The 24,628-nt window shown below is 36.9% G+C and overlaps 1 protein-coding gene, 1 long non-coding RNA gene and 1 other non-coding gene across 4 annotated transcripts; 2 read left to right on the top strand and 1 right to left on the bottom strand.

Moving 5' to 3' along the window:
* Nucleotides 1-8,264: 8,264 nt before the first annotated feature.
* On the bottom strand, nucleotides 8,265-8,372 carry LOC112713874 (small nucleolar RNA R71). The gene has a single exon (XR_003158834.1). It is a non-coding gene; the product is annotated as a small nucleolar RNA R71 (small nucleolar RNA).
* A 4,578-nt stretch (nucleotides 8,373-12,950) lies between these two features.
* Nucleotides 12,951-14,065, top strand: LOC140174972 (uncharacterized). Of its 2 annotated transcripts, none has more exons than XR_011865133.1 (2): nucleotides 12,951-13,268; nucleotides 13,614-14,065. It is a non-coding gene; the product is annotated as an uncharacterized lncRNA (long non-coding RNA). The 2 variants fall into 2 exon arrangements; XR_011865134.1 differs by having other exon boundaries at nucleotides 12,951-13,336.
* An 8,761-nt stretch (nucleotides 14,066-22,826) lies between these two features.
* LOC112709140 (uncharacterized) lies at nucleotides 22,827-23,252 on the top strand. The gene has a single exon (XM_025761037.1). It carries the CDS (start codon nucleotides 22,827-22,829, stop codon nucleotides 23,250-23,252), a length of 426 nt encoding a protein of 141 aa, XP_025616822.1.
* Nucleotides 23,253-24,628: the final 1,376 nt, after the last annotated feature.

Here is a 24,628-nt window from a genome sequence, read left to right as displayed (position 1 = left end):
GGCTCAGCCACCAATACCTCAACTTCAATCACTCCAAATTGCCAATTTAACTCCAAACCAACATAAATTTCAAGCTAGTTCATACAAATTACCACAATCAATATTATGGTTCATAAATTCCACAAACCACAAGAGTTTAGAGAATCCTTATCTTGCTCAATAATGTTTGGGGCAAAATCTAAAAACGCAATGCTAGATTACACCTAAACAATGGAATCATGAAGAATCTCAATATCCAAAAGCAAATTTCAAAATTGAGCTAGAACTGAGAATGGGGACAAAGAATTTCAAGTTACACTTTGTTTGGATAGAATTGAAGAGCTCAACGAGAGCTTTGTGTGGCTACAAATGGCACGCCAATCGGAGCTCCGGAGAAAAAGATATGATCCAAAGAAGAAGATGATGAATAATACCCAAAAGGGTTTGTGTTCTTCACTCTCTCCCCCCCCCCCTCTTGCCCAGCGCATCTCTCTCCCTCAAGTGTTGAAATAAGGCTAAATGGTCTCTAATTAGGCTTAGATATATGTTGGGTTTGGGCCTAGTCCAATCAGTTTCCGTTTTTGGTTCACTTAGCCCAATTTCAGTCCAAAACTTTTAGAATAAGTGACAGATTTCGAATTCTAAATATTTTTATAAGTATTTCTATAGTTTTTATTTTCTCATGTGTAGTATCAAATAAATTTAAACTGGTGCTACCAGCTAAATTACTGGTACGGATTTTTACACATTTTTCTGCAGAAAATTATATTTTTCAACTCGAAAAAATCCGCTGAATCCAATTCCCACCTTTAAATTTTCAAATTAATATTTTTAAATTTTTCAACATATTCTAAACAATTAAATTATTATTTTATTCAAATTAAACAGCTAATAAATTTTCGGTTCTTACATAATTAATAAAAATTTTTCTAGTAGTGAGTAACTAAAATTTCAGTTTTAATTAATTTATTAAAGAGTAATATATCTCAAATTTGTCTCTAAAGAGAATTTTTAATTGGATAATTTAATCCTTAAAAAATTTTAATTACAAAATCAATCTATAAATTTTTATTTTATTAGACATATCAATTCTTACATCATATTATTGTAAAAAAATTGATAAATTAATCCATATGATTATGTAATAAAGATATAATATCTAAATTTATTTAATATTTTCTTATCAATCTTTTCATATAGACAAAAAAAATTTGATATAACGAAATAGATATTTAAGAATTGATTTGGTAAAAAAGGAATTGTTGAGAATTAACAAATATCCTTAACCGAACTTTATTTTAAGGTTCTTATTGTTATATATTTGTATTAAAAAAATTGATCCCTCCAAAATTATTTATCAAATTATACCGCTCCATATTATTATACTAAAAATATTAGAGGTAAATACTAAATTCGTAACCGAAAGATTTTGACATTAACAAATAGTATTTAACTATTCTTTTTGTTAAAATAATTCCCGAAAAATTTTAAAATTTAACAAAAACTCTCAAACGTATAAGTATGACGTCACACTAAACAAAGACGCTGATCTGACAATCGAAAAAGCTTCAATGATGGTGTCAGAGAACTTCGATGGCATTTCTAACAAGGAGGGGAGCTTGCAAGGACTGCTATAGGGGAGCTCCTCTCTTTGTTAGAAACTCCATTGAATCTTTCTATCGCCATCATTGAAGCTCTTCCAATTGCCAAATCAACGTTTTCAGTTCAATATGACGTCAGGCTTTCATGTTTGGGTGTTTTTGTAAAATTTTAAAATATTTTGAGGATTATTTTATCAATAACAAACGTCAGGTACCATTTTGTTAGCGCTAGAATCTTTTGGGTGCTGATTTGGTATTTACCTCAATATTATTATCAAAGATTGAGTAAACTATCATTTCTACTCATGAAAGTTTTAAAAGCTGACAAATCTATCCAAGAAAAAAAGTACCATTTCTACTCATAAATGATGGTTTGGTATGATAAAACTATTCAAACACTGAAAAATTACCTAAAAACTCTAAACTACCATTTTCTTAACCCTAATCTCAACACTTCTCTCCAAAATCTCAATCCTCCCTTTATTCTTTTCATAAATTTCACCATCTCCTTCACCAACACCATCACTACCACCAACCATAATCCTGACCTTCCTCCTTCTTCTTCAAGCTATTGTGGATGACTCAGAAGATGGGAGACAAAGGAAGAGAAATTCCATTGGAAACTCAATTCCTTTTTATTGAGACCAAGGACAATTTCTACCTTAAATCTGACGACGACGACAAAAGTAACCAAATCATCTACACCGTCTTCCTCCCTTTCATTGAAGAAAGCTTTAGAGCATGCCTTAAAGGCAATGATTGCATCGAGTTTGAGCTTTGCATCGGGAGTGGCAATTCCGACACAAAGGTGTCGTCGTTTAGCCACGTTCTCTTCATCAACGCTGGCACCAACCCCTTAGCTGTAACACCCTAATTTTTAGCACATCATGATCGTACCAAAAGTAAGGCATTACTAACCTATTTTCCTTTATTATCTATTTAATATTGAACCTTTACATCGATATCGCATTTCAGTTTTTAAGGAAATTCCAGAAAAATTTATTTTTATTAATTAAAAATCAAATATCAAAGATCTTCAAATAATAATAATCACATAATTACTAATAATAATAAGTGCTATACAAATAAATTTAATATAAAACTCGAATAGAATACCTATCCTTCTAGATAAAATAGAAACTAAAACAACAAGGGCGAGGAAACTCTATAAAAGCGACAGGAATCATAGGTAAATCTACTACTTGTCCGCAACTTCATCCTGAGTCTTCGAACCTGTGTCACTGAAAGGGTGGAAGATTTTGGGGTGAGAACAAACCACACGTTCGCACTAAAAGTAATGAATATAATGCAAATAACTTAACGTACTCAATAAAACTATTTTGTTAAACTTTTGGAAATACTTTTTACATTTTTTTATATAATTTATTACCTTCTTTAAATTTTCGAACTTAAAGCAAATTTCAATCACAACCTCAGTTCCCAATCACAGAGAAACAATAGCACAAGAAACAGATAAACACACAAACAAATTGCAATAAGACATACAACATAATCACAGAGAAACAAGATAGGTAAACACAATCAAATACAAATGTGCAAACAACATGACGCATGTATATCCCTAATGCAGGTAATGAGCTCATTTGTTGGTTTTGACCCGTACCCGACGCAATCCGACTTGCAAGTCAGATAAGGCATTCCAGCGGCATAACCTCTGCAAGGTTCCAAACCTTTGCAGGCGCTGATTCTCCAGCTGAAGTATGCCGAACATGACCTCTACAAGTACTTGCAGGTGCTGATTCTCCAACTGAAGCATGTGCCCCTTTCTTCTAGAAGCCATTTCATATACACGGACATCCCCGCACAATTATTTGCACATAAAGCCCACGACTTAACATTTTCATATTAGCACCTTAACTATTTACTTTCCGTCACCCTCTCGTGACCTTATAGTCATTCCATAATCACACGTGTCGTGTTCTCTTATCCCTTTCTTTCTTATTCTTAATAAACTGAATTCATTTCATAACTTAAAACAAAATCTCTCCTCAAAAGATTGGATTTAAAACATTATATTTTTCTTAATAAATCAAATTTAAAATAGAATAAATCTTTTTCCAACTAAATAAGTCTCAAATAATTTAACTTTCCAAAACCAAATCTTTTAAAATAGCATTTCAAATAAGGTCCTAAATTTTATAAAAATTTCGGCAGCACTTCGCCTAAAACTCGGGATTAGCCACCCTTACAGTTTTCCTATTTCTCAACAAATCACCAGCCCTTTTATTAGCAGTTATCATAACAACAGATTCTCAATAAACAACTCATCATACTTCATCTTGACGACTATCATTCTATCATCAATTAAAATTAGAATTTCCGTCAATCATTCCTTTAAAAATAATTCGTCCAACTTCATCAAGTAAACAATTCAATAACCACCAATCCGATAGAATAAACTAGAATCCAAATTTCCATCAATTCAGTCACAATCATGATCTTAACCCAAAATCAACCTTAAAAACAAAAATCAGCATTGCCAAGCATCCTTAAAGTTATCAATCAAAACATATTCCAAACGAAGAGCAATACATGTTTTCATAGTTACGAATACCGAATACATTTTTAGTAAACCTTCACAACAAATGCATTCTTTTAGCAAAAATCTCAATCCATATAAAACTAACAATAGATACAACCAGTCACACATTTAATCCACATCCAAAATTCATCACGTATCAAGCATTCATATATTTGCAATAATCCAGTAAACTCCTTAGGAATTCAAAATTAAAATATTTAGTTTAATAAAATATCTCCTACCTTGATTGGCCAAAATCGTAGAATTTAAAGGCAATGATACCCTCTTTTATCATTAATTTTCAGCAGCGGCAGCAACCACCAATGTAGCTAGAGCAGTGGTAGTAGCACCGATTCTGAACACGCCTGCAGCAATCACGACCTCAATCGTTCCAACAGAACTCAACGATACTAAAATAGAGACATCAACTATTGAAATTAAGATAAAAACTGATGAGCGGATAATTTATACGCTTTTTGGCATTGTTTTTAGGTAGTTTTTAGTAGGATCTAGCTACTTTTAGGGATGTTTTTATTAGTTTTATTGCAAAATTCACATTTCTGGACTTTACTATGAGTTTGTGTGTTTTTCTGTGATTTCAGGTATTTTCTGGCTAAAATTGAGGGACCTAAGCAAAAATCTGATTCAGGCTGAAAAAGGACTGCTGATGCTGTTGGATTCTGACCTCCCTGCACTCGAATGGCGTTGGAAAGTAGACATCTAGAGCTTTTCAGCAATAGATAATAGTCCACACTTTATTTGAGTTTAGACAATGCAAACTGGCATTCAACGCCAGTTTCATGCTGCATTCTGGAGTAAAATGCCAGAAACACGTCACAAACCAGAGTTAAATGCCAAAAACACGTTACAACTTCGCGTTTAACCCCAAGAGAAGCCTCTGCACATGTAAAGCTCAAGCTCAGCCCAAGCACACACCAAAGTGGGCCCCAAAAATTGATTTCTGCATTTAGACTTATTTCTGTAAACCCTAGTAACTAGTCTAGTATAAAAAGGACATTTTACTATTGTATTAGACGTCTTTTGATTGATCTTTAATTAGTGTATGCGATTTTAGACCTTCAAAGGGGGCTGGCCATTCGGTCATGCCTGGACCATCACTTATGTATTTTCAACGGTGGAGTTTCTACACACCACAGATTAAGGGTGTGGAGCTCTGTTGTACCTCGAGTTTTAATGCAATTACTACTATTTTCTATTGAATTTAGCTTATTCTTATTCTTATTCTAAGATATTCGCTGCACTTCAACCTGATGGATGTGATGATCCATGACACTCATCATCATCCGTCCTTATGAATGCGTGAATGACAACCACTTCCGTTCTACCTTAGAACGAGTGAGTATCTCTTGGATTCCTTAATCAGAATCTTCGTGGTATAAGCTAGAATTATTGGCGGCCATTGAGAATCCGGAAAGTTTAAACCTTGTCTATGGTATTCTGAGTAGGATTCAGGGATTGAATGACTATGATGAGCTTCAAACTCGCGATTGTTGGGCGTAGTGACAGACGCAAAAGAATCAATGGATTCTATTCTGACATGATCGAGAACCGACAGATGATTAGCCGTGCTGTGACAAGAGCATTTGGACCATTTTCACTGAGAGGATGGGAAGTATCCATTGACAACGGTGATGCCCTACATACAGCTTGCCATGGAAAGGAGTATGAAGGATTGGATGAAAGCAGTAGGAAAGTAGAGATTCAGAAGGGACAAGCATCTCCATACACTTATCTGAAAGTCTCATCAATGAATTACATAAGTATCTCTATCTTTATTTATGATTTATTTATTATTATTTTCGAAACCTTTATAACCATTTGAATCCGCCTAACTGAGATTTACAAGATGACCATAGCTTGCTTCATACCAACAATCTCTGTGGGATCGACCCTTACTCATGTAAGGTATTACTTGGACGACCCAGTGCACTTGCTGGTTAGTTGTGCGGAGTTGTGACAAAGTGTGATTCACGTTTGAGAGCACTACCAAGTTTTTGGCGCCATTGTTGATGATCACAATTTCGTGCACCAAGTTTTTGGCGCCGTTGCCGGGGATTATTCGAGTTTGGACAACTGACGGTTCATCTTGTTGCTCAGATTAGGTAATTTTATTTTCAAAAAGTTTTCAAAAATCTTTCAAAAAAATTTTTTCTCTTTTTCGTTTTTCTAAAGATTATTTTCTAAAAATCCAAAAAAAAACATAAAATCATAAAAATCAAAAATATTTTTGTGTTTCTTGTTTGAGTAGAGTGTCAAATTTTAAGTTTAGTGTCAATTGCATGTTTTTTAAACTTTTGCATTTTTCAAAAATTCATGCATGTGTTCTTCATGATCTTCAAGTTGTTCTTGACAAGTCTTCTTGTTTGATCTTCATATTTTCTTGTTTTGCGTTTTTTGTTATTTTTCATATGCATTTTTGCATTCATAGTGTCTAAGCATTGAAAATTTCTAAGTTTGGTGTCTTGCATATTTTTCTTTTCTTGAAAATTTTTCAAAAATAAGTCTTGATGTTCATCTTGATCTTCAAAGTGTTCTTGGTGTTCATTATCACATTCATAGTGTTCTTGCATGCATCATGTGTTTTGCTTCATAATTTTCATGTTGTGAGTCATTTTTGTTGTTTTTCTAGCTCATCATTAAAAATTCAAAAAAATAAAAAATATCTTTTTCCTTATTTTACTCAAAATTTTGAAATCTTTGGGTTGACTTAGTCAAAAATTTTTTAAAATAAGTTGTTTCTTGTTAGTCAAGTCAAGATTTCAATTTTAAAAATCCTATCTTTTCAAAATCTTTTTCAAAAATCAAATCTTTTTCATTTTTCTTCTTATTTTTCGAAAATTCTAAAATTATTTTTCAAAATCCTTTTCTTATCTTTATTTCATAATTTTCGAAAACTTTACTAACAATTAATGTGATTGATACAAAAATATTTGAAGTTTGTTACTTTCTTGTTAAGAAAGGTTCAATCTTTAAATTCTAGAATCATATCTTTTAGTTTCTTGTTAGTCAAGTAATCAATTTTAATTTTAAAAATTAAATCTTTTTCAAAATATATTTTTCAATCATATCTTTTTGAAATATCTTTTTCAAAAATTTGATTTCAAAATATATTTTCTAACTTCTTATCTTTTCAAAATTGATTTTCAAATCTTTTTCAACTAACTAATTGACTTTTTGTTTGTTTCTTATCTTTTTCAAAACCACCTAACTACTTTTCTCTCTCTATTTTTCGAAAATCATCTCCCTCTTTTTCAAAATTCTTTTAATTAACTAATTATTTCAAATTCTAATTTTGATTTTATTCCTTCTCTTAGTTTTTGAATTTTAACTTTAATTTAAAATAAAAACAAAAATATTTTCTTTTATTTTAAGTTAATTTTCGAAAACCCCACTTTCTCATCTCTTTCTATTTATTCATTCATTTACTAATACTTCTCTTCATCTTAAAATTCGAACCCACTCTTCCTCTCTGAGTTTGAATTTTCCTCTTTTCCTTCTTCTATTCTTTTCTTCTTCTACTAACATAAAGGAATCTCTCTACTGTGGTAAAGAGGATCCTTATTATTATTTTCTGTTCCTTTCTTTTTCATATGAGAAGGAGCAAGGACAAGAATATTCTTGTTGAAGTAGATCCTGAACCTAAAAGGACTCTGAAAAGGAAACTAAGAGAAGCTAAGTTACAACAATCCAGAGACAACCTTATAGAAATTTTTGAAAAGGAAGAGAAGATGGCAGCTGAAAATAATAATGCAAGGAGGATGCTTGGTGATTATACTACACCTACTTCCAAGTTTGATGGAAGAAGCATCTCAATCCCTGCCATTGGAGCCAACAATTTTGAGCTGAAGGCTCAACTAGTTGCTCTAATGCAACAGAACTGCAAGTTTTATGGACTTTCATCAGAAGATCCCTATCAGTTTTTAACTGAGTTCTTACAGATGTGTGAGACTATTAAGACTAATGGAGTAGATCCTGAAGTCTACAGGCTCATGCTTTTCCCTTTTGCTGTAAGAGACAGAGCTAGAACATGGTTGGACTCACAACCTAAAGATAGCCTGGAATCTTAGGATAAGCTGGTCACGGCTTTCTTGGCTAAGTTCTTTCCTCCTCAAAAGCTGAGCAAGCTTAGAGTGGATGTTCAGACCTTCAAACAAAAAGATGGTGAATCCCTCTATGAAGCTTGGGAAAGATACAAGCAGATGACCAAAAAGTGTCCTTCTGACATGCTTTCAGAGTGGACCATTTTGGATATATTCTATTATGGTTTATCTGAGTTCTCTAAGATGTCGCTGGACCATTCTGCAGGTGGATCCATTCACCTGAAGAAAATGCCTGCAGAAGCTCAAGAACTCATTGACATGGATACAAATAACCAATTCATGTACACCTTTGAGAGGAATCTTGTGAGTAATGGGACGCCTCAGATGAGGAAAGTTCTTGAAATTGATGCTCTGAATGCCATATTGGCTCAGAACAAAATGTTGACTCAGCAAGTCAACATGATTTCTCAAAGTCTGAATGGATGGCAAAATGCATCCAACAGTACTAAAGAGGCATCTTCTGAAGAATAAGCTTATGATCATGAGAACCCTGCAATGGCGGAGGTAAATTACATGGGTGAACCTTATGGAAACACCTATAATTTCTCATGGAGAAATCATCCAAATTTCTCATGGAAGGATCAGCAAAAGCCTCAACAAGGCTTTAATAATGGTGGAAAAAACAGGCTCAGCAATAGCAAGCCTTTCCCATCATCTTCTCAGCAACAGACAGAGAATTCTGAGCAGAGCTCCTCTAACTTAGCAAATATAGTCTCTGATCTGTCTAAAGCCACTTTAAGTTTTATGAGTGAAACAAGGTCCTCCATTAGAAATTTGGAGGCACAAGTGGGCCAGCTGAGCAAGAAAATCACTGAAACTCCTCCTAGTACTCTCCTAAGCAGTACAGAAGAGAATCCAAAAAGAGAGTGCAAGGCCATTGACATAATCAAAATGGTCAAACCTAGAGAGGAAGGGGAGGACGTGAATCCCAATGAGGAAGACCTCATGGGGCGTCTCCCAGACAAGAAGGAGTTTCCTATTGAGTACCTAAGGAACCTGAGGCTTATATAGAGACCATAGAGATTCCTTTAAACCTCCTTCTGCCATTCATGAGCTCTGAAAACTATTCTTCCTCTGAAGAGGATGAAGATGTAAATGGAGAGCAAGTTGCTCAATATCTAAGAGCTATCATGAAGCTGAATGCCAAGTTGTTTAGTAATGAGACTTGGGAAGACGCACATCCCTTGCTCATTAGTGAACTAAATATATGGGTTCAGCAAACTTTACCTCAAAAGAAATAAGATCCTGGTAAATTCTTAATACATTGTACCATAGGCACCATAACCTTTGAGAAGGCTCTGTGTGACCTAGGATCAGGCATAAATCTTATGCCACTCTCTGTAATGGAGAAACTAGGAATCTTTGAGGTACAGGCTGCCACATTCTCATTAGAGATGGTAGACAAGTCCATAAGACAAGCTTATGGAATGGTAGAGGACGTGTTGGTAAAGGTTAAAGGCTTTTACATCCCTGCTGATTTCATAATTTTAGACACTGGGAAGGATGAGAATGAATCCATTATTCTTGGAAGACCCTTCCTAGCCACAGCAGGAGCTGTGATTGATGTTGACAAAGGAGAGTTAGTCCTTCAACTGAATGGGGACTACCTTGTGTTTAAGGCCCAAGGGTATCCCTCTGTAAACATGAAAAAGAGGCACGATAAGCTTCTCTCAGTACAGAATCAAACAAAGCCCCCACAATCAAACTCTAAGTTTGGTGTTGAACTCCCACATTCAAACTCTAAGTTTGGTGTTGGGAGGTCCCAACAATGCTCTGATGATCTGTGAAGCTCTATGAGAGCTCACTGTCAAGCTATTGACATTAAAGAAGCACTTATTGGGAGGCAACCCAATATTTATTTATCTATATTTCTATTGTTCTTTTATGTTTTATTGGGTTCATGATCATGTGGAGTCACAAAACAATTGCTAAAATTAAAAACAGAATCAAAAGCAGCAGAAGAAATAGCACACCCTGGAGGAAGAGCTTATTGGCTTTTAAACGCCAGTAAGGAGCATCTGGCTGGCATTCAACGCCAGAACAGAGCATGAATCTGGCGTTGAACGCCAAAAACAAGCAGCAGTCTGGCGTTTAAACGCCAAGATTACACCCTGAGGAGAGATGGCATTCAACGCAAGAAACATGCTACAGATTAGCGTTGAATGCCCAAAACAAGCATGGAAGTGGCGTTTAACACCAGAAACATGCTACAGTCTGGCGGAGTTGTGACAAAGTGTGATTCACATTTGAGAGCGCTACCAAGTTTTTGGCGCCATTGTTGATGATCACAATTTCATGCACCAAAAACATAATAAAAAAACAAGGTTAAACAGCACATGAACAGAAGGGTTACAGGATTACAAACAGGAGGTTCGGGGTTAGAACGAAGGGGATGGAGCAACAGCTTGTCTTCTCCGATGACAAGCTTCGGCTGTGACAACTCCAAAAACGCAAGAGAGCCAGGAACATCGGAAGCAAATACAAGATTGTTACAAAGCAAATAGGGTACTGAGATAGTGGTTCTAGTAGCTAAGGAACGACTAACTCACCATGAACGATGACGGCGACCAGGAATTCCGGCGATAATGGTGGCAGAGGAATGGTTCCTCCTCTGTGCATCACCATTCTCACATGTCTCGTCCTCCTTCTCTGAATCTCCCTCTCTCCTCCACGAACTCTCATCCGCACTCCTCACCACGGCCACGACAAACCAACAGCGACAGAGGCAAGGTGCAGCACCACCTTGCGGTCCCGTCCTCCTCTCGGCAACCTTCTCTCCTCTCGCGGCTCTGCTTAACAACGACCAAGAAGCACGACGTGACTGGCGCAAAGCTCCTCCAATGACGTAACGCGTGGTGACCTCGACGGCGGCAACAAGGAGGACAACGGCATGAGCTAGGCGCGATGACGCGGTGGCGACGCAACTCCCTGCCCTCTTCTCCTTCTCCCTCGTTCCTCTCCTCTCTTTCTCTTTTCGTCATTTCTCTGTGTGTGAGTGATGTTAAAGAGTGTATGTGGGTGGGGTAAAAGGAAAAGAATGGTGGTGGCTGAAGCGGTGAGGCTGTTATTAGATTTAGAATAATTAGGGTTCGGATATTTTTAATAAATATTAGGAAATAGAGTAGTTATTAAAAACCAAATACTGACCAAATAAATTTTTTTTAAGAATACCATTTTATTTAATCAATTTACTAATTAATTTTTCAAGCAAATATCTAATTTTAAAATTAGAAGTAATCAAATAAGTTTATGTTTATTCAAAAAATTAATCAAAATTTTTAATTATTTAATTTAAATTATATATAAAACCTTCTTTTATCTCTCGTTACTAAAGTTTTTAATTTTAATTAAGCAATAACCCAAATCATTAATTTCAATGAATCAAAAATATTTAATTGTAATTGAAATTTATATAAATTCGAATTAATTTAAAACTCGAAATCTCATATTTTTGATTTATTTACTTTTTAGTAAAGACAACTTTCTAAAATTAAAATCATATATATAAACATAAATAATTTATTTTTTATTTTTTAAAAATTTTGAGTCTTACATTCGCCACCGTCCACGACGCATTCGATGTCGTGAAGAATTATGAATCTTTTCAAGTGGTGCACGTACGACACTTTCTACTAGGAGGGGATGCAGGAAGACATGGAGGACGGGATGCAGTCCCTAGCAGCAGGTGGTGCATCGCTGAAGTTTCTTTTATTTTTAAAGGTGGAGTAAGGTGATGATGTTGGTAAAGGAGATGGTGAAATTCATTAATAGAATACAAGGAATGATTGAAATTTGGAAAAAGAGCATTAAGATTAAAGTTAAAAAAAAAGATAATTTAAAATATTTAAGTAATTGGAGGATTAAAATTTACAAAAGAATGTTGAGATTAGAGTTTAAAAAAAGTAATTTAAAAATTTAAGTGAATTTTTAGTATTTTAAATAATTTTATCGTAGGCAACCATTTTTTTTTATGGGTAGAAATTCAAACCCTTAGACGCGTCTTCGTCTTTCGTCATTACTTCCAAGTATATACTACATATACATAATACCTTTGGATGGTTGCGGTGCCTATCACCCATTAATAAGTATTTGTTTTACTTAAATAACTTATATTATACCCTCGAGTTTGACTATTTTAAAACACTGGGATGAAGGAGTTGAAAAGAGAAAACAGAAATGTATAGTCAAGGGTATTGTCTAGTTTTTAATCTTAATACAAAAGGGTATTTTGCACTTAAAGTAGAGACAATGCAAAGATTCACTAAAATTCTACTGCCTATTTTATTTAGTAAGAGCGCGCGGTAACCATAAAATCAATGCTCAGAAACTATATATGTTATATACATTATTTTCCCTAAACATTAAAACGCTTAAAACTAAGAAATTAGAAAACATGAAAGGTTCTGTTAAAACTTTTTATAATTAAGTTTAGCTGGCGGTGGTAGACCAATTTTTTATCTAAAAGAAATATTACATATTTTACAAACAATAAAATTTAATATTTTTATCTAATATTTAGTCAATTTTAAATTCTAAAAATTAAATTATAAGTTTTAAATTGAATTTTAATAGTATAAAAATTAGATATAATAGAAAGTATAGAATCTAAATATTTTTCAAAAAAAAAGTTATCTGTGGTATCTGCATCTCACTTTATTATAATAATATAACAATTTCGTTAGATAATTATTTAAAGGACTAGCCAACTCTGCCAATTTTAATGGGTTACGATAAAAAGTCCAACGAAACAAAACACACTCCAAAAAACAACTCTACTTCTAATTTTTATTCTTACACGAGACTCCCACCTCACGTCGCCGCCGTCGTGCCGTCGTCGTGCCGCCGTTCGAAACCTACCAGTGGTCTACGTTGTATCAAGGAGTACTACCGACCACGCTGAAGACGATGAGGACAACTCCATGAGCAGAGTTCCGGGACATCGTCACTATCTCGCATGGCCAATGCCGACCAGGACCAACTGTTCGCCAGCTACCACTCCCGCGACTTCTGTGCCGAGAACGAAATGTTCGTCACCATCGATTTTACTAGATAACATCGCTTTTGTCACCACCGATTTCACTAAAACGATGCATGTAGTTGATTCTTACTCCATTTTCTCCTTTTTTGACACAGAACATGAAATTGACGTATTCTCATCTTCGAATGTTTATTTTTTGAATTATTTAATGTTTTCTTCTTGAATTAGTGAATGTTTCTTTTTCTGAATTAGTGGAAGTTTCTATGTTGAAATAGTAGATGCTTCTTTTCTGAATTAGAGGATGTTTCTTTCGTTAGAGATTGGAAGTTTTATTTAGTTGTACTATGGTTTCGAGGTTTCTTATAGTTGCTTCTTTCTCTAATGGCCTACAGCAACGATAGCGATGCTGTGACACAAGGAACAGCGAGCAGCAACAGCAGCTTCACGGGAGTCACGGCTGCGTCACCCGCGCAAGAACTCCCTGCCGCGACAACGTGAAGGACGTGAAGGAACGCACGCGCAATTCGCACAATAACTCCCTTCAACGGCGACGGCGTGACGCATTGTGGAGGCGAAAATACAGCGGCGATACAGTATCTGCGCGACGGTTGGTTGACACAACAAGAGAGCTCCTGTCTACACAGCAATTTCTTCCTAGGTGTTTAAAGGAATTTATTTTACCTAATCTTAATTATTTAAAATGTTATTAATTCTGATTATTCAAATTTTAATTTTTAAAAAATTTTAAAATTAACTTTTAAATAAGTTGTTAAAATTGGCGGTGGTGTGTTGGCCCTTCTACTTTCTCATAATATAATTAATTATCTTATCCTGATGACTTCACTACATGCCCTTTTTTTTCCATCTCAAAACGTGGTGGATGTTGAATTTCTAAACTTGTGTTTTGAATAGCGGAATCAATGCGTCATTTTCACAGGAAAAAGGAGAAGATGATGTGCTTGTATTGAACTATTCTATTCATTCCAAGTTGATAAAATAGTACTTTTAATTTTTTTTTCCTGCTTATTTTTAATTGGCATACTATATATACTTTTGTGTACACAAAAAAATTCTTGTTAGTAATAAAAACTTTTAAAAAATTTTAATATTAAACATAAAAATTTCTAAAACGAAAAATAATATTTTATATACACCAATTTGCTACACCAATCATTTCTTATCAATTATTAGTAGAAACTCTTAATTAAATACATTCAAAAATTACACCCCAAAGTTGTTTGCCAAATTGATACAAATTTTGAGACGTTTAGTATAGTATGAATTTCATTTAATTAATATTAGATCACATTTCTAGAAAGCCTTTTTCAGTTTGACTTAGTATTAATGAGAATTATAATATGATAGCCGGTCATGGTTACTGACAATATTTCCTATTAATCAATAAAATATATATATATATATATATATATATTTTTTTTTAAAAAATTTGATAAAAATTTTAAAAATATTCTTAAGTTTTATTTTGTTTTAATTTTGTCACAAAAATTTTTTATTTGCATCAAATATACTTCTGACAACTAATTTTTTAAAAAATTTAAGACCAATTTAATAATAATTTCATAAAAATAACCCTCAATACAAACAAATCAAATATAATTTTTATACATTATTATTAAATTAATTTTAAATTTTTTAAAAATTTAACCATCAAAAATATATTTATACAAATAAACAACATTTAAAATAAAATTAAAACAAAATAAAACTTAAAAATATTTTTAAAATTTTTACTAAATTTCAAAAACAAAAAATATTCTTTACCCAATGAATTATTAGCGTTACTGCTTCTTATTCATGCTACAAGACACTGTTACTTCTTTGCTACGTGCACTGCTATTATTACGTAAGCTAAGAGACGGTATCTTGACAAAATAATTTTTTTAAGTTTACTATAAACACTTCCTTACTAAACCTTATACAACGTCTGTATTTTGACTTGTAAATTTAACGAAATATTTTATATTTAAAAAATTAATCAAAAATAATTAAAATTGATCTTATTTAATATTTAAATTATTATAATAATTAATAAATATTAAATAAAATAAACTATGAATTTTTTTATATTTCTAATATTATCGATAAATTAAATACAACTTCATGTTAATTAGTCGTGATTAATTATTAATTATTGATGCTTTTGTTCATATTCTTTGGATTAAAAAAGAATGACAATCAGACAATGGATATCCATGAAATGGATAATCTTTTTCTATTTTATTCGTCGGTTCACTATTAAATTAATAGTGAGTTTTATGATACTTTAATTTTATTATGGTATTTAAATTGTGTAACTTTTTTTTAAATAAAAAATAAAATATTTAAAATAAAAAATAAATCATGTAAAACGTTTCCGAATACTATTTATCGCGGAAGGGATTAATTATCTTGCTGAAATTTAGAATTTAGGAGTAGCAGGCTGCATTGTTAGTCAACTTTTCTCTTTTTCTTTAGGGTGACAACAAATTGTTTGTTGACTAAATAACTATTACTAATATCTAGATTATTACATGCTAATGCTACGGCTCTACTCAAACATTGACCAGGCAATCAAAAGTTAGACCGACTCTCCAACTGTGATGGTCAAGAAATTTTAATTTATTTTAAAAATTTGTTTACAGAAATATATACATTTTATTTATTTATTTGAGCTTTTAAATTTTAGTTGTCGATAAAATTTATTTATGTGAATATAAGATTTTTATTTTCATTCTAAAAGGTAGGTATTTAATATTTTTATATCAATGAAATAAAAATTTATGTAGAAGTTATCAGCCATAGAGTTACTCTTTATCCTTTTTGTTAGAAACAAGATATTAAACTAGTAGAAGAATTTATGTATTATTGAGTGTATTCAAGTTGTCTATTTAAGTTGTTTAGAATGATATAATATAAAAGAATATTCATAGGTACTAAGAGAATCATAATAATAAAAAAACGTAATTTCCTATAATAAATATTCAGATATACTAAATAATACTAATTGATCCTAATTATATTCTAACATCCCCCTCAAACTCAAGTGACAACTTGAGTTTGAAACTTATTTAAAACAACGAAATAAAGAGAAAAAAAATGCATAAACTCTTTAAAATGGGTGCAGACGGAACTGACGCTAGTTTGAAGGAAGCGCAGACGAAACTGCCGCTTGTCTGAAGGAAGCGCAGACAGAACTGTTGCTTGTCTGAAGGAAGCGTAAGACGAAACTGTTGGAAAGAAACGCAAACGGAAATACCACAAGAAAACACGAACGAAACGCAAATGAAACTGCCACGAGAAAACGTAGACGGAATTGCCACTAGAGAACACAAACGGAACTGTCACGAGAGAATGCAGATGGAACTGCCACGAGAGAACGCAGACGGAACCGCCACGAGAGAACACAGACGGAACTGCCGAAAGAGAGCGCAAACTATATGATTTCTTCATGAGAATAGGAAAACAGCGGATGACATTGATGCTTGATCATTCGACTCGAAAAGACACAAGACGGAGAGATTAGGCTAGTCGGTGAGGTAAAAAAGTATCGAAGGAGTGACAAAAAGTAAAGAAAAATGACAGAGAAAAAAAAAGTGCAAAAACTATGGTGATTTCACCGCAAAGAAAACAAGCTATTCTCTTCAAGGAGGATACCATGGCTCTGATACCATGTTAGAAATAAGATACTAAATTGGTGGAAGGATTTGTGTATTATTAAGTATATTCAAGTTGTCTATTCAAATTGTCTAGAATAATACAATATAAAAAAATATTTATAGGTACTAAAAGAATCATAATAATAAAAAAACGTAATTTCTTATAATAAATATTCAGATATACTAAATAATACTAATCGATCCTAATTATATTCTAACACTTTTTATTGATATGGGGTGTTTTGGAAATTGAAAATTCATTACATGAATACATATAATAAAATAAAATAAAGTAATTTATTCTTGAAAATATCATAAACGATTCCTACTCATTTTTAGTACTATATACGCAGGTTTTTTAGAATACATGGGCATAATATTCTTGGAATATAATTTCTTTGAATATAGTTTTAAAATTTTTTTAAAAATTATTAAAACTTATTATTTTTGTTATCACTTTTAATTATTAATTTAACTTTTTTAGTATAATAATTTAACAATATTTTTTTAATTTATATTTTTAAATATTAATAATTAATTATTAATAAAAAATAATAAATTTTATCATCTCTCTAACATTTTTCTATATTTAAACTTTGAAACAAATACTCAAGAATTACAAATTACAAATAATACTCGGAAGTTAGGTGTGTAAATCCACATATCTAACTCCATTTTGGATCAGACTAAATTGATCTATTGGATAATATCTGATAAAATATCGACACGATCGGACCAAAGAACCAAATTGGTAATCATCTCCCTAGAGCCAATCTGAAATATCTTATAGATCCATACAATACAATTTCTCAACTCAACTCATTTCATTAACATTAGCGTGAGACAGAAATTGAAAAAAATTAAAAAAATTAAAATTTTGTATTATGTTTATTAATTCAAAAATTAATACTAAAATTTTTATTTTTGTCTTTAAAATTTTAATATTTTAGTATTTTTAAAAAGTAAAGATATAGAAAACTCAAATGTTTAGAGATAAAAATTGAAACTTTAATAATATTTTATATCTAAAATAATTTTATTTTAATTAATTAATTCTAATCTTATCTTTTGTACAAATTAAATTAAAATTTTACTTTTATTTTAATTTTTGTCTCTCTATTTATACTAAATAAAATACTAAAATTAATTCAATATCTATCTCTTAATTTTTCTCTCTCAATTTCAATCTTTTCGTTTGTATCTCTCTACCAAACAATACCTAACATACTAATATTGAAAGTATGTTATGCTTTATATATTGCTCCAAAATAAAGTTCACTATTATTCGCTTTTATCTCATTCTTACTATTGATATTGCTCAAGGCTATTATTACTTATTTTAACATAACAAATTTAATTTCCATTATATTGTTAGCTCAATAAATCAACAATTATTATTACAGGAAATCCACAATTATCGTGTGATTTGAGAATATACAGATTCCGAATTAAAACAAAAAGAGTAATTTCGTACTTTTAAAATAATAATCAAATAATAATAATTATAATAACTGTTTGGTATCTCGGGTACCGGACGGTTCGGGTGGTTATCGGTTGATCCGGTGGAGTGCTGGCTTGGGATCAGGTTATGAAGGTGAGGCTGGTGGACCGACGTTCCGAGTTCTCGATGTGAAGGGGGATGTCACCTACAAAGACACTCCGACGCCCAAGTCAGTACCCCACCGGATCAACCGATAACCACCCCGAACCGTCCGGTAACCAAGATACCGAACATTGGCGCCGTCTGTCGGGATCCCTGAATGGAGATCGTGCAAGGTCCAGGGGACCATGGCCGCGCGGCGGGCTTTGAGGGGGCAGCCTCCGTTGCCTCCCCCCACGAGCGGTTAAGGTCCCCTCCACGATGAACCGAGCCGCAGTCAAGAGCCCATGAAAGACTCCCCTTCGCGGGAACGGATAGCGACAGTGCCAGGATAATGCAGGAACTGCGCCATAGAGTACAGAACTTGGAGCGCCAGCTAGCAGACCAGGAGCATTATCAACAGATTTTGAACCCCGACTACTCTCAATCTCCCGAGAGTCGGGGAAGAACCTCCCACCGAAGTAGTCACTCCCAACGTACTCCCGTCTCGAGATCGGAATCGGGAAGTAGTCGGGAGGAGCTGGAACGCCCTAGGAGGCGAAATGACACAATCATATACGCCCAAGGTAAGCGGGCGGGCACCATGAGACGATATCGCGGAAGCAGAGAAGAGAGAGAAGAGAGACCTAGGGGAATACGGCGACCCGTAATCATGGGCGGCACCCCATTCCATCATTCCATCCTCAAAGTCCGATTGCCAAAGCACTTTGACAAACCAACGGACATGAGGTATGACGGAACTCAAGACCCACAAGAGCACCTCACGGCCTTCGAGGGCAGAATGAACCTGGAGAGAATGGGAGATGAAGTAAGGTGCCGCGCCTTCCCGGTCACCCTAGCAGGCCCTGCGATACGGTGGTTCAATAGCCTCCCCCAGGGCTCCATGACCGGCTTCTCAGATGTCAGTCGTGCCTTCTTAGCACAATTCACCACCAGGATCGCGAAGGCAAAACACCCGATCAATCTGCTCGGCGTCACTCAGAAAACCGACGAGACGACCAGGAAGTACTTAGATCGCTTCAACGATGAATGCCTGGACGATGCAAGAAATCCAGACGGTAGCTCGCGAATACATTAACGACGAGGAGGTCAGTCAAGTTGTGGCCGCGAACAAGCGACAACCCTCCTACACCCAACCCAGGCAGCACGGCAACGTAGAAAGATAGAAGGAGCACGCCAGAGACGGCGGACCGAGCAAGGCATCTAGAACGTTTCCTCGTGTTGGAAAATTCACCAACTACACTCCTCTCACTCTCCCCATCCTTGAAGTTTATCAACAAATAGCCAAAAAGGGAATCTTGTTAAAGCCCCGACCTCTAAAGGACCGAACTGGAGGGAACAAGAGCCTCTACTATGATTACCATAAGGGTTATGGACACAAAATGCATGACTGCTTTGACCTGAAAGACGTACTGGAACAAGCAATCAGGGACGGAAAACTAGCCGAGTTCTCCCACCTCATCAAAGAGCCGAGAAGAAGAAATTGCGACCACAATGAGGAAGACAAGACCCGAACGGTGAAGCAACGGCAGGAGCCAAGGGACGACGACCACGGCCTTACCGTAGTGAATATAGTAACCGTGAGAAACACGGCCCCAAGGTCGAGATCGGCGCACAAAAAAGACGCCAAAGTACTGGCGATCTCCTTCTCATCTTCGTGAACCCCCAAAAGAGCCCCACCCATATCTTTCATTCCAGAAGACCAATGGTTCGACGAGGTCCTGGAAGGTCCCCCCATGGTCATCACGGCCAAGATCAGAACCGGTCTCGTCAAACAAATCCTTATAGACACAGGGGCAGATTCGAACATTATGTTCCACAACGTGTTCGACGCATTAGGCCTGCGGGATGCTGACCTAACGACTCACCAGCTCGGTGTCGTAGGGCTAGGTGATCACTTTATCAAGCCAGACGGGATAATCTCCCTACCAATCTCCGTTGGACAAGGACAGACAAGGAGATCGGTAATGGCTGAGTTCGTAGCTCTGAGGGACTCCACGGCCTACAACATCATCATAGGAAGAAAGACCATCAACGATGTTGGGGCAGTGATCAATACAAAGCTGCTAGTAATGAAGTTTGTCATGGACGACAGATCTGTGGGATCCATTAAAGGAGAATTAGAAACGGCAGTCGCTTGTGACAACGCCAGCCTCTCCTTGAGGAAAAAATCCAAAGAAGCATCAGGAGTGTTCCTTGCCGACCTGGACGCTAGGGTCGACGACAAGCCCAAACTTGAGACAGAGGGGGATCTGGAGAAGTTTAGCGTTGGGGACACGGAGGAAAAGTTCATGTTCGTAAATAGAAACCTTCCTCATGAATTGAAAGTGCCCTTGATAGAAATGATCAGGGCCAATGGTGATCTGTTCGCCTGGACGCCAGCCGACATGCCGGGCATAGACCCTCATCTCATGTCACACCGTCTAGCCGTCAAGCCTGAAGTCCGACCAGTGGCCCAGAGGAAAAGGAAGATGTCGTAGGAAAGAGTAGAGGAGGTGGCCAAGCAAACGGCCAGCCTCCTAGAAGCAGGTTTTATCCGAGAACTAGACTACTCGACCTGGTTGTCGAATGTAGTCCTGGTAAAAAAGCACAATGGGAGATAGAGAATGTGTGTAGATTACTCCGATCTTAACAAAGCATGCCCCAAGGACTGCTACCCCCTTCCCAAAATTGACGTGCTTGTTGATGCGGTGGCAGGGTACCGGTATCTGAGCTTTATGGATGCCTACTCCGGCTACAATCAGATACCGATGTACCGGCCTGATGAGGATAAAATAGCATTCATAACACCGACAGGAATCTACTGCTATAAGGTGATGCCCTTTGGCCTGAAAAATGTGGGGGCCACATACCAGAGATTGATGAACAAAATATTCAGCGACCTCATAGGCAAGACGGTGGAAGTATATGTAGACGACATCCTTGCGAAGACCACCCGACCAGATGATCTCTTGAGTGACTTGAGGAACGTATTCGCGTCCCTCCGACAAAGGCAATACTTCCAAGGCCACCAGATAGTCGTGAGAACGGATCAGGGAATCTGTTAAGTACTCCAAAAACCCGATTTAGCGGGAAGGATGAAGACTTGGTCCATCGTACTCTCCCAGTACGACCTGCGGTATGAGGCCCGACACTCAATTAAGGCGCAAGCAATGGCCGACTTCTTGGTAGAAGTAACAGGGGACCGCACCGAGGAAATGGGCATACGGTGGAGACTCCACCTAGACGGAGCCTCCAACCAAAAGTCCAGAGGAGCTGGGGTCATCCTGAAAAATCCTGCCGGAGTCGTATACGGGCAATCGATCAAATTTGAGTTTCTGGTATCAAACAACCAAGCGGAATACAAGGCCCTCTTGGGGGGCCTGAACCTAGCTCGTGAAGTTGGGGCAACGAGATTGGAGGCGTGCAGCGACTCGCAGATCATCATCTCGCAAGTAAACGAGAGTTACCAAGCCAGAGACTCACTGCTGCAAAAGTATCTGGAAAAGGTTAGGGAATTTAGCAATCAGTTCGAGGACGTCATGATTTAACATGTGCCATGGGAAAGGAACACACAAGCAGACCTCCTATCCAAGCTAGCAAGCACAACACCAGGGACGGGCAACCGATCTCACATCCAAGGTGTGCTTAAGGAACCAGCAGTCACCCTCCACCTGACAAAGATAAGTCCCGCTTGGTTGGACCCCATTGTCGAATTTCTTGAAAGCGGTAAACTCCCCGACGACGAGAAAGCAGCCAAAGCATTGAGAAGGGAGGCAGCCAAATACAAGACCATATAGGGACAACTGTTTAAGAGAGGACTCAGCCAACCCCTATTGAAGTGCCTACACCCCGGGCAGACAGATTACGTGCTTAGGGAAGTCCACGAAGGATGCTGCGGCCACCATATCGGGGGTAAAGCCTTGGCGAGAAAACTCATCCGGGCTGGATACTACTGGCCATCGATGATGGTAGATTCCAAAGGATTTGTGAAGAAATGCGCAAAGTGCCAAGAGAACGCCAACTTTCACAAAGTACCAGCTTCTGAACTTAGCCTGCTGACGACCTCTCGACCCTTTGCACAATGGGGAGTGGACTTCTTAGGACCCTTCCCGGTTGGCCCAGGCAAGTCAAGTATCTTATAGTCACCATCGACTACTACACCAAATGGATAGAGGCCGAACCACTGGCCAGCATATCCTCATCCAATTGTCGAAAGTTAATGTGGAGGCAGGTGATAACTCGATTTGGCATCCCAGAAGTCATCGTCTCAGACAACGAGACACAATTCACCGACAAAAAGTTCATAGAATTCCTCAATGGCCTGGGTATAAAGCAAAAGTTCTCCTCAGTAGAGCACCCCCAGACGAATGGGCAAGTCGAGTCCGCCAATAAGGTCATTTTACAGGGCCTCAAGAAGCGGCTGGGTGACAAAAAAAGGTACATGGGCCAATGAACTCGCTTCTGTCTTTTGGTTTTACCAAACAACAGAGCAGTCCTCAACGGGGGAAACCCCCTTCCGCATGACATACGGGGTGGACGCAATGATACCCGTGGAAATCGGGGAGCCGAGCCCGCAGCTACTTCTAAAGGGAATAGAAGAAGCAGTGGAGAAAGACCTGATAGATGAGGCCAGAGAAATGGCCCATTTGACAGAAATAGTGCTGAAGCAGAGAATGGCCTTGCGTTACAATACCAAAGTACTCAAGAGGGAGTTCGAGAAAAATAACATGGTCTTGCGACACAACGACATATGGTTACCGACCCGGGGGGAAGGAAAATTAGCGACAAATTGAAAAGGCCCCTATAGGGTCAAAGAGGCAGTCGGCAAAGGCGCCTACAAATTGGAGAAGCTCGATGGCAAGGAGATACCGAGAACATGGAATGCAGGTAACTTGAGGAGATTTTATTCATAGCTCGAGCGCGCTGGCCAGGTGGTTCGATGGGTTTAGTAATTCACTGTTCCAAAAACTCTTACCATGGCTATAGACCTGTTTTATTGCCGATTAATATTTACTTAACAAATTTCTCCTTTTACTTTTCCTCAAATACACAACAAACGTTCCTCATAAACGGTGAACTGAGTAACGACATAGCAGCCCGGGATTGATCACCCCGGGAGCCAACCAAGTCAAAAAGCCATAACAAATGGCCACGATAATAATAAAGGCTCGACATGGCCTCGCCAAAGATACCAATATAACGGTAAACGAATAAACGAGCAACGAGCAAATGGAAACAAAACAAAACGTATACTACTAGATAAATTGAAAAATGTGATATCCACAACCCGACCAAACGGCTAATAGAGTATGACAAAAAGTTTCAAAAGTTCTACAACAAGGCCACGAAAAACACAAGGTACAAGAGCTCACTTCCTAGGCATATCAACAATCTTGCCGTCCTTAATCGTCTTGAAAACCCCGATTGCCAATGTGTCGAAGTCCGGAGCCACGATCTTCACCTAGGCCTTAAGAGCCTCCTCAGTCATGAAGATCGCACTCTTTCGTTGCTCTCTAACCTCATTGTGCTTCTTCTTGAGCCCCTCAACCTCGTCCTGAGTAGTCTTAGCAGCCGTAACGGCCGTATCTCGTTCCTTTTCTAAGGCGACCACTCGACCTTGCACGGCACTCAGCTGGCTCTCCAGAGTCATCTCCCGCTCAGTCAGACGAGACACGGAGGCATCAGCAGTCTTCAACTTTTCTTCAGCGGACGCGGCCTTCTCATCGGCAGTCTTAAACTTCTCCTTCGCCTCGGTTAGCTGCCCCTGGAGTGTTTCAACTTGAGCCTTGATTTATTGTTGGCCGTGGCAGCAGTCTCGAGCTTCTAATGCAGTGACGCCATACCCGACAACTAGAACTCATCCTTTCGAGCTATGGCTGCACCGCGGAGAAGGGTGTGATACATCCATCGTGCCTGCCCCACAAGGTCAGTACCGTGGAAGTTTTCCTCCGTGTCAGGAAGTAATTGAGAGTCTGTAAACGACCTGGCATCGAAGTTCATCTCCATCACGGTAAAGACCCCTTCAGGACTAGAATGCGACCTTTGCCTCTTAGGGGTAGGAATGACTCTCAAGTCATCATCCTCAGCCTGTTGAGCAGAAGACGAGTGCCCGGTACCAGCTACTTCCTCAAGAACAGGGGAATCACGCGTCGCATTAACAAGCTTGTCC

Source organism: Arachis hypogaea, chromosome 9 (assembly GCF_003086295.3).
Source record: "Arachis hypogaea cultivar Tifrunner chromosome 9, arahy.Tifrunner.gnm2.J5K5, whole genome shotgun sequence".
Lineage (NCBI taxonomy): Eukaryota > Viridiplantae > Streptophyta > Magnoliopsida > Fabales > Fabaceae > Arachis > Arachis hypogaea.
Note: the sequence above shows the minus strand (reverse complement) of the source record. Positions and strands in the feature narration are given on the sequence as shown.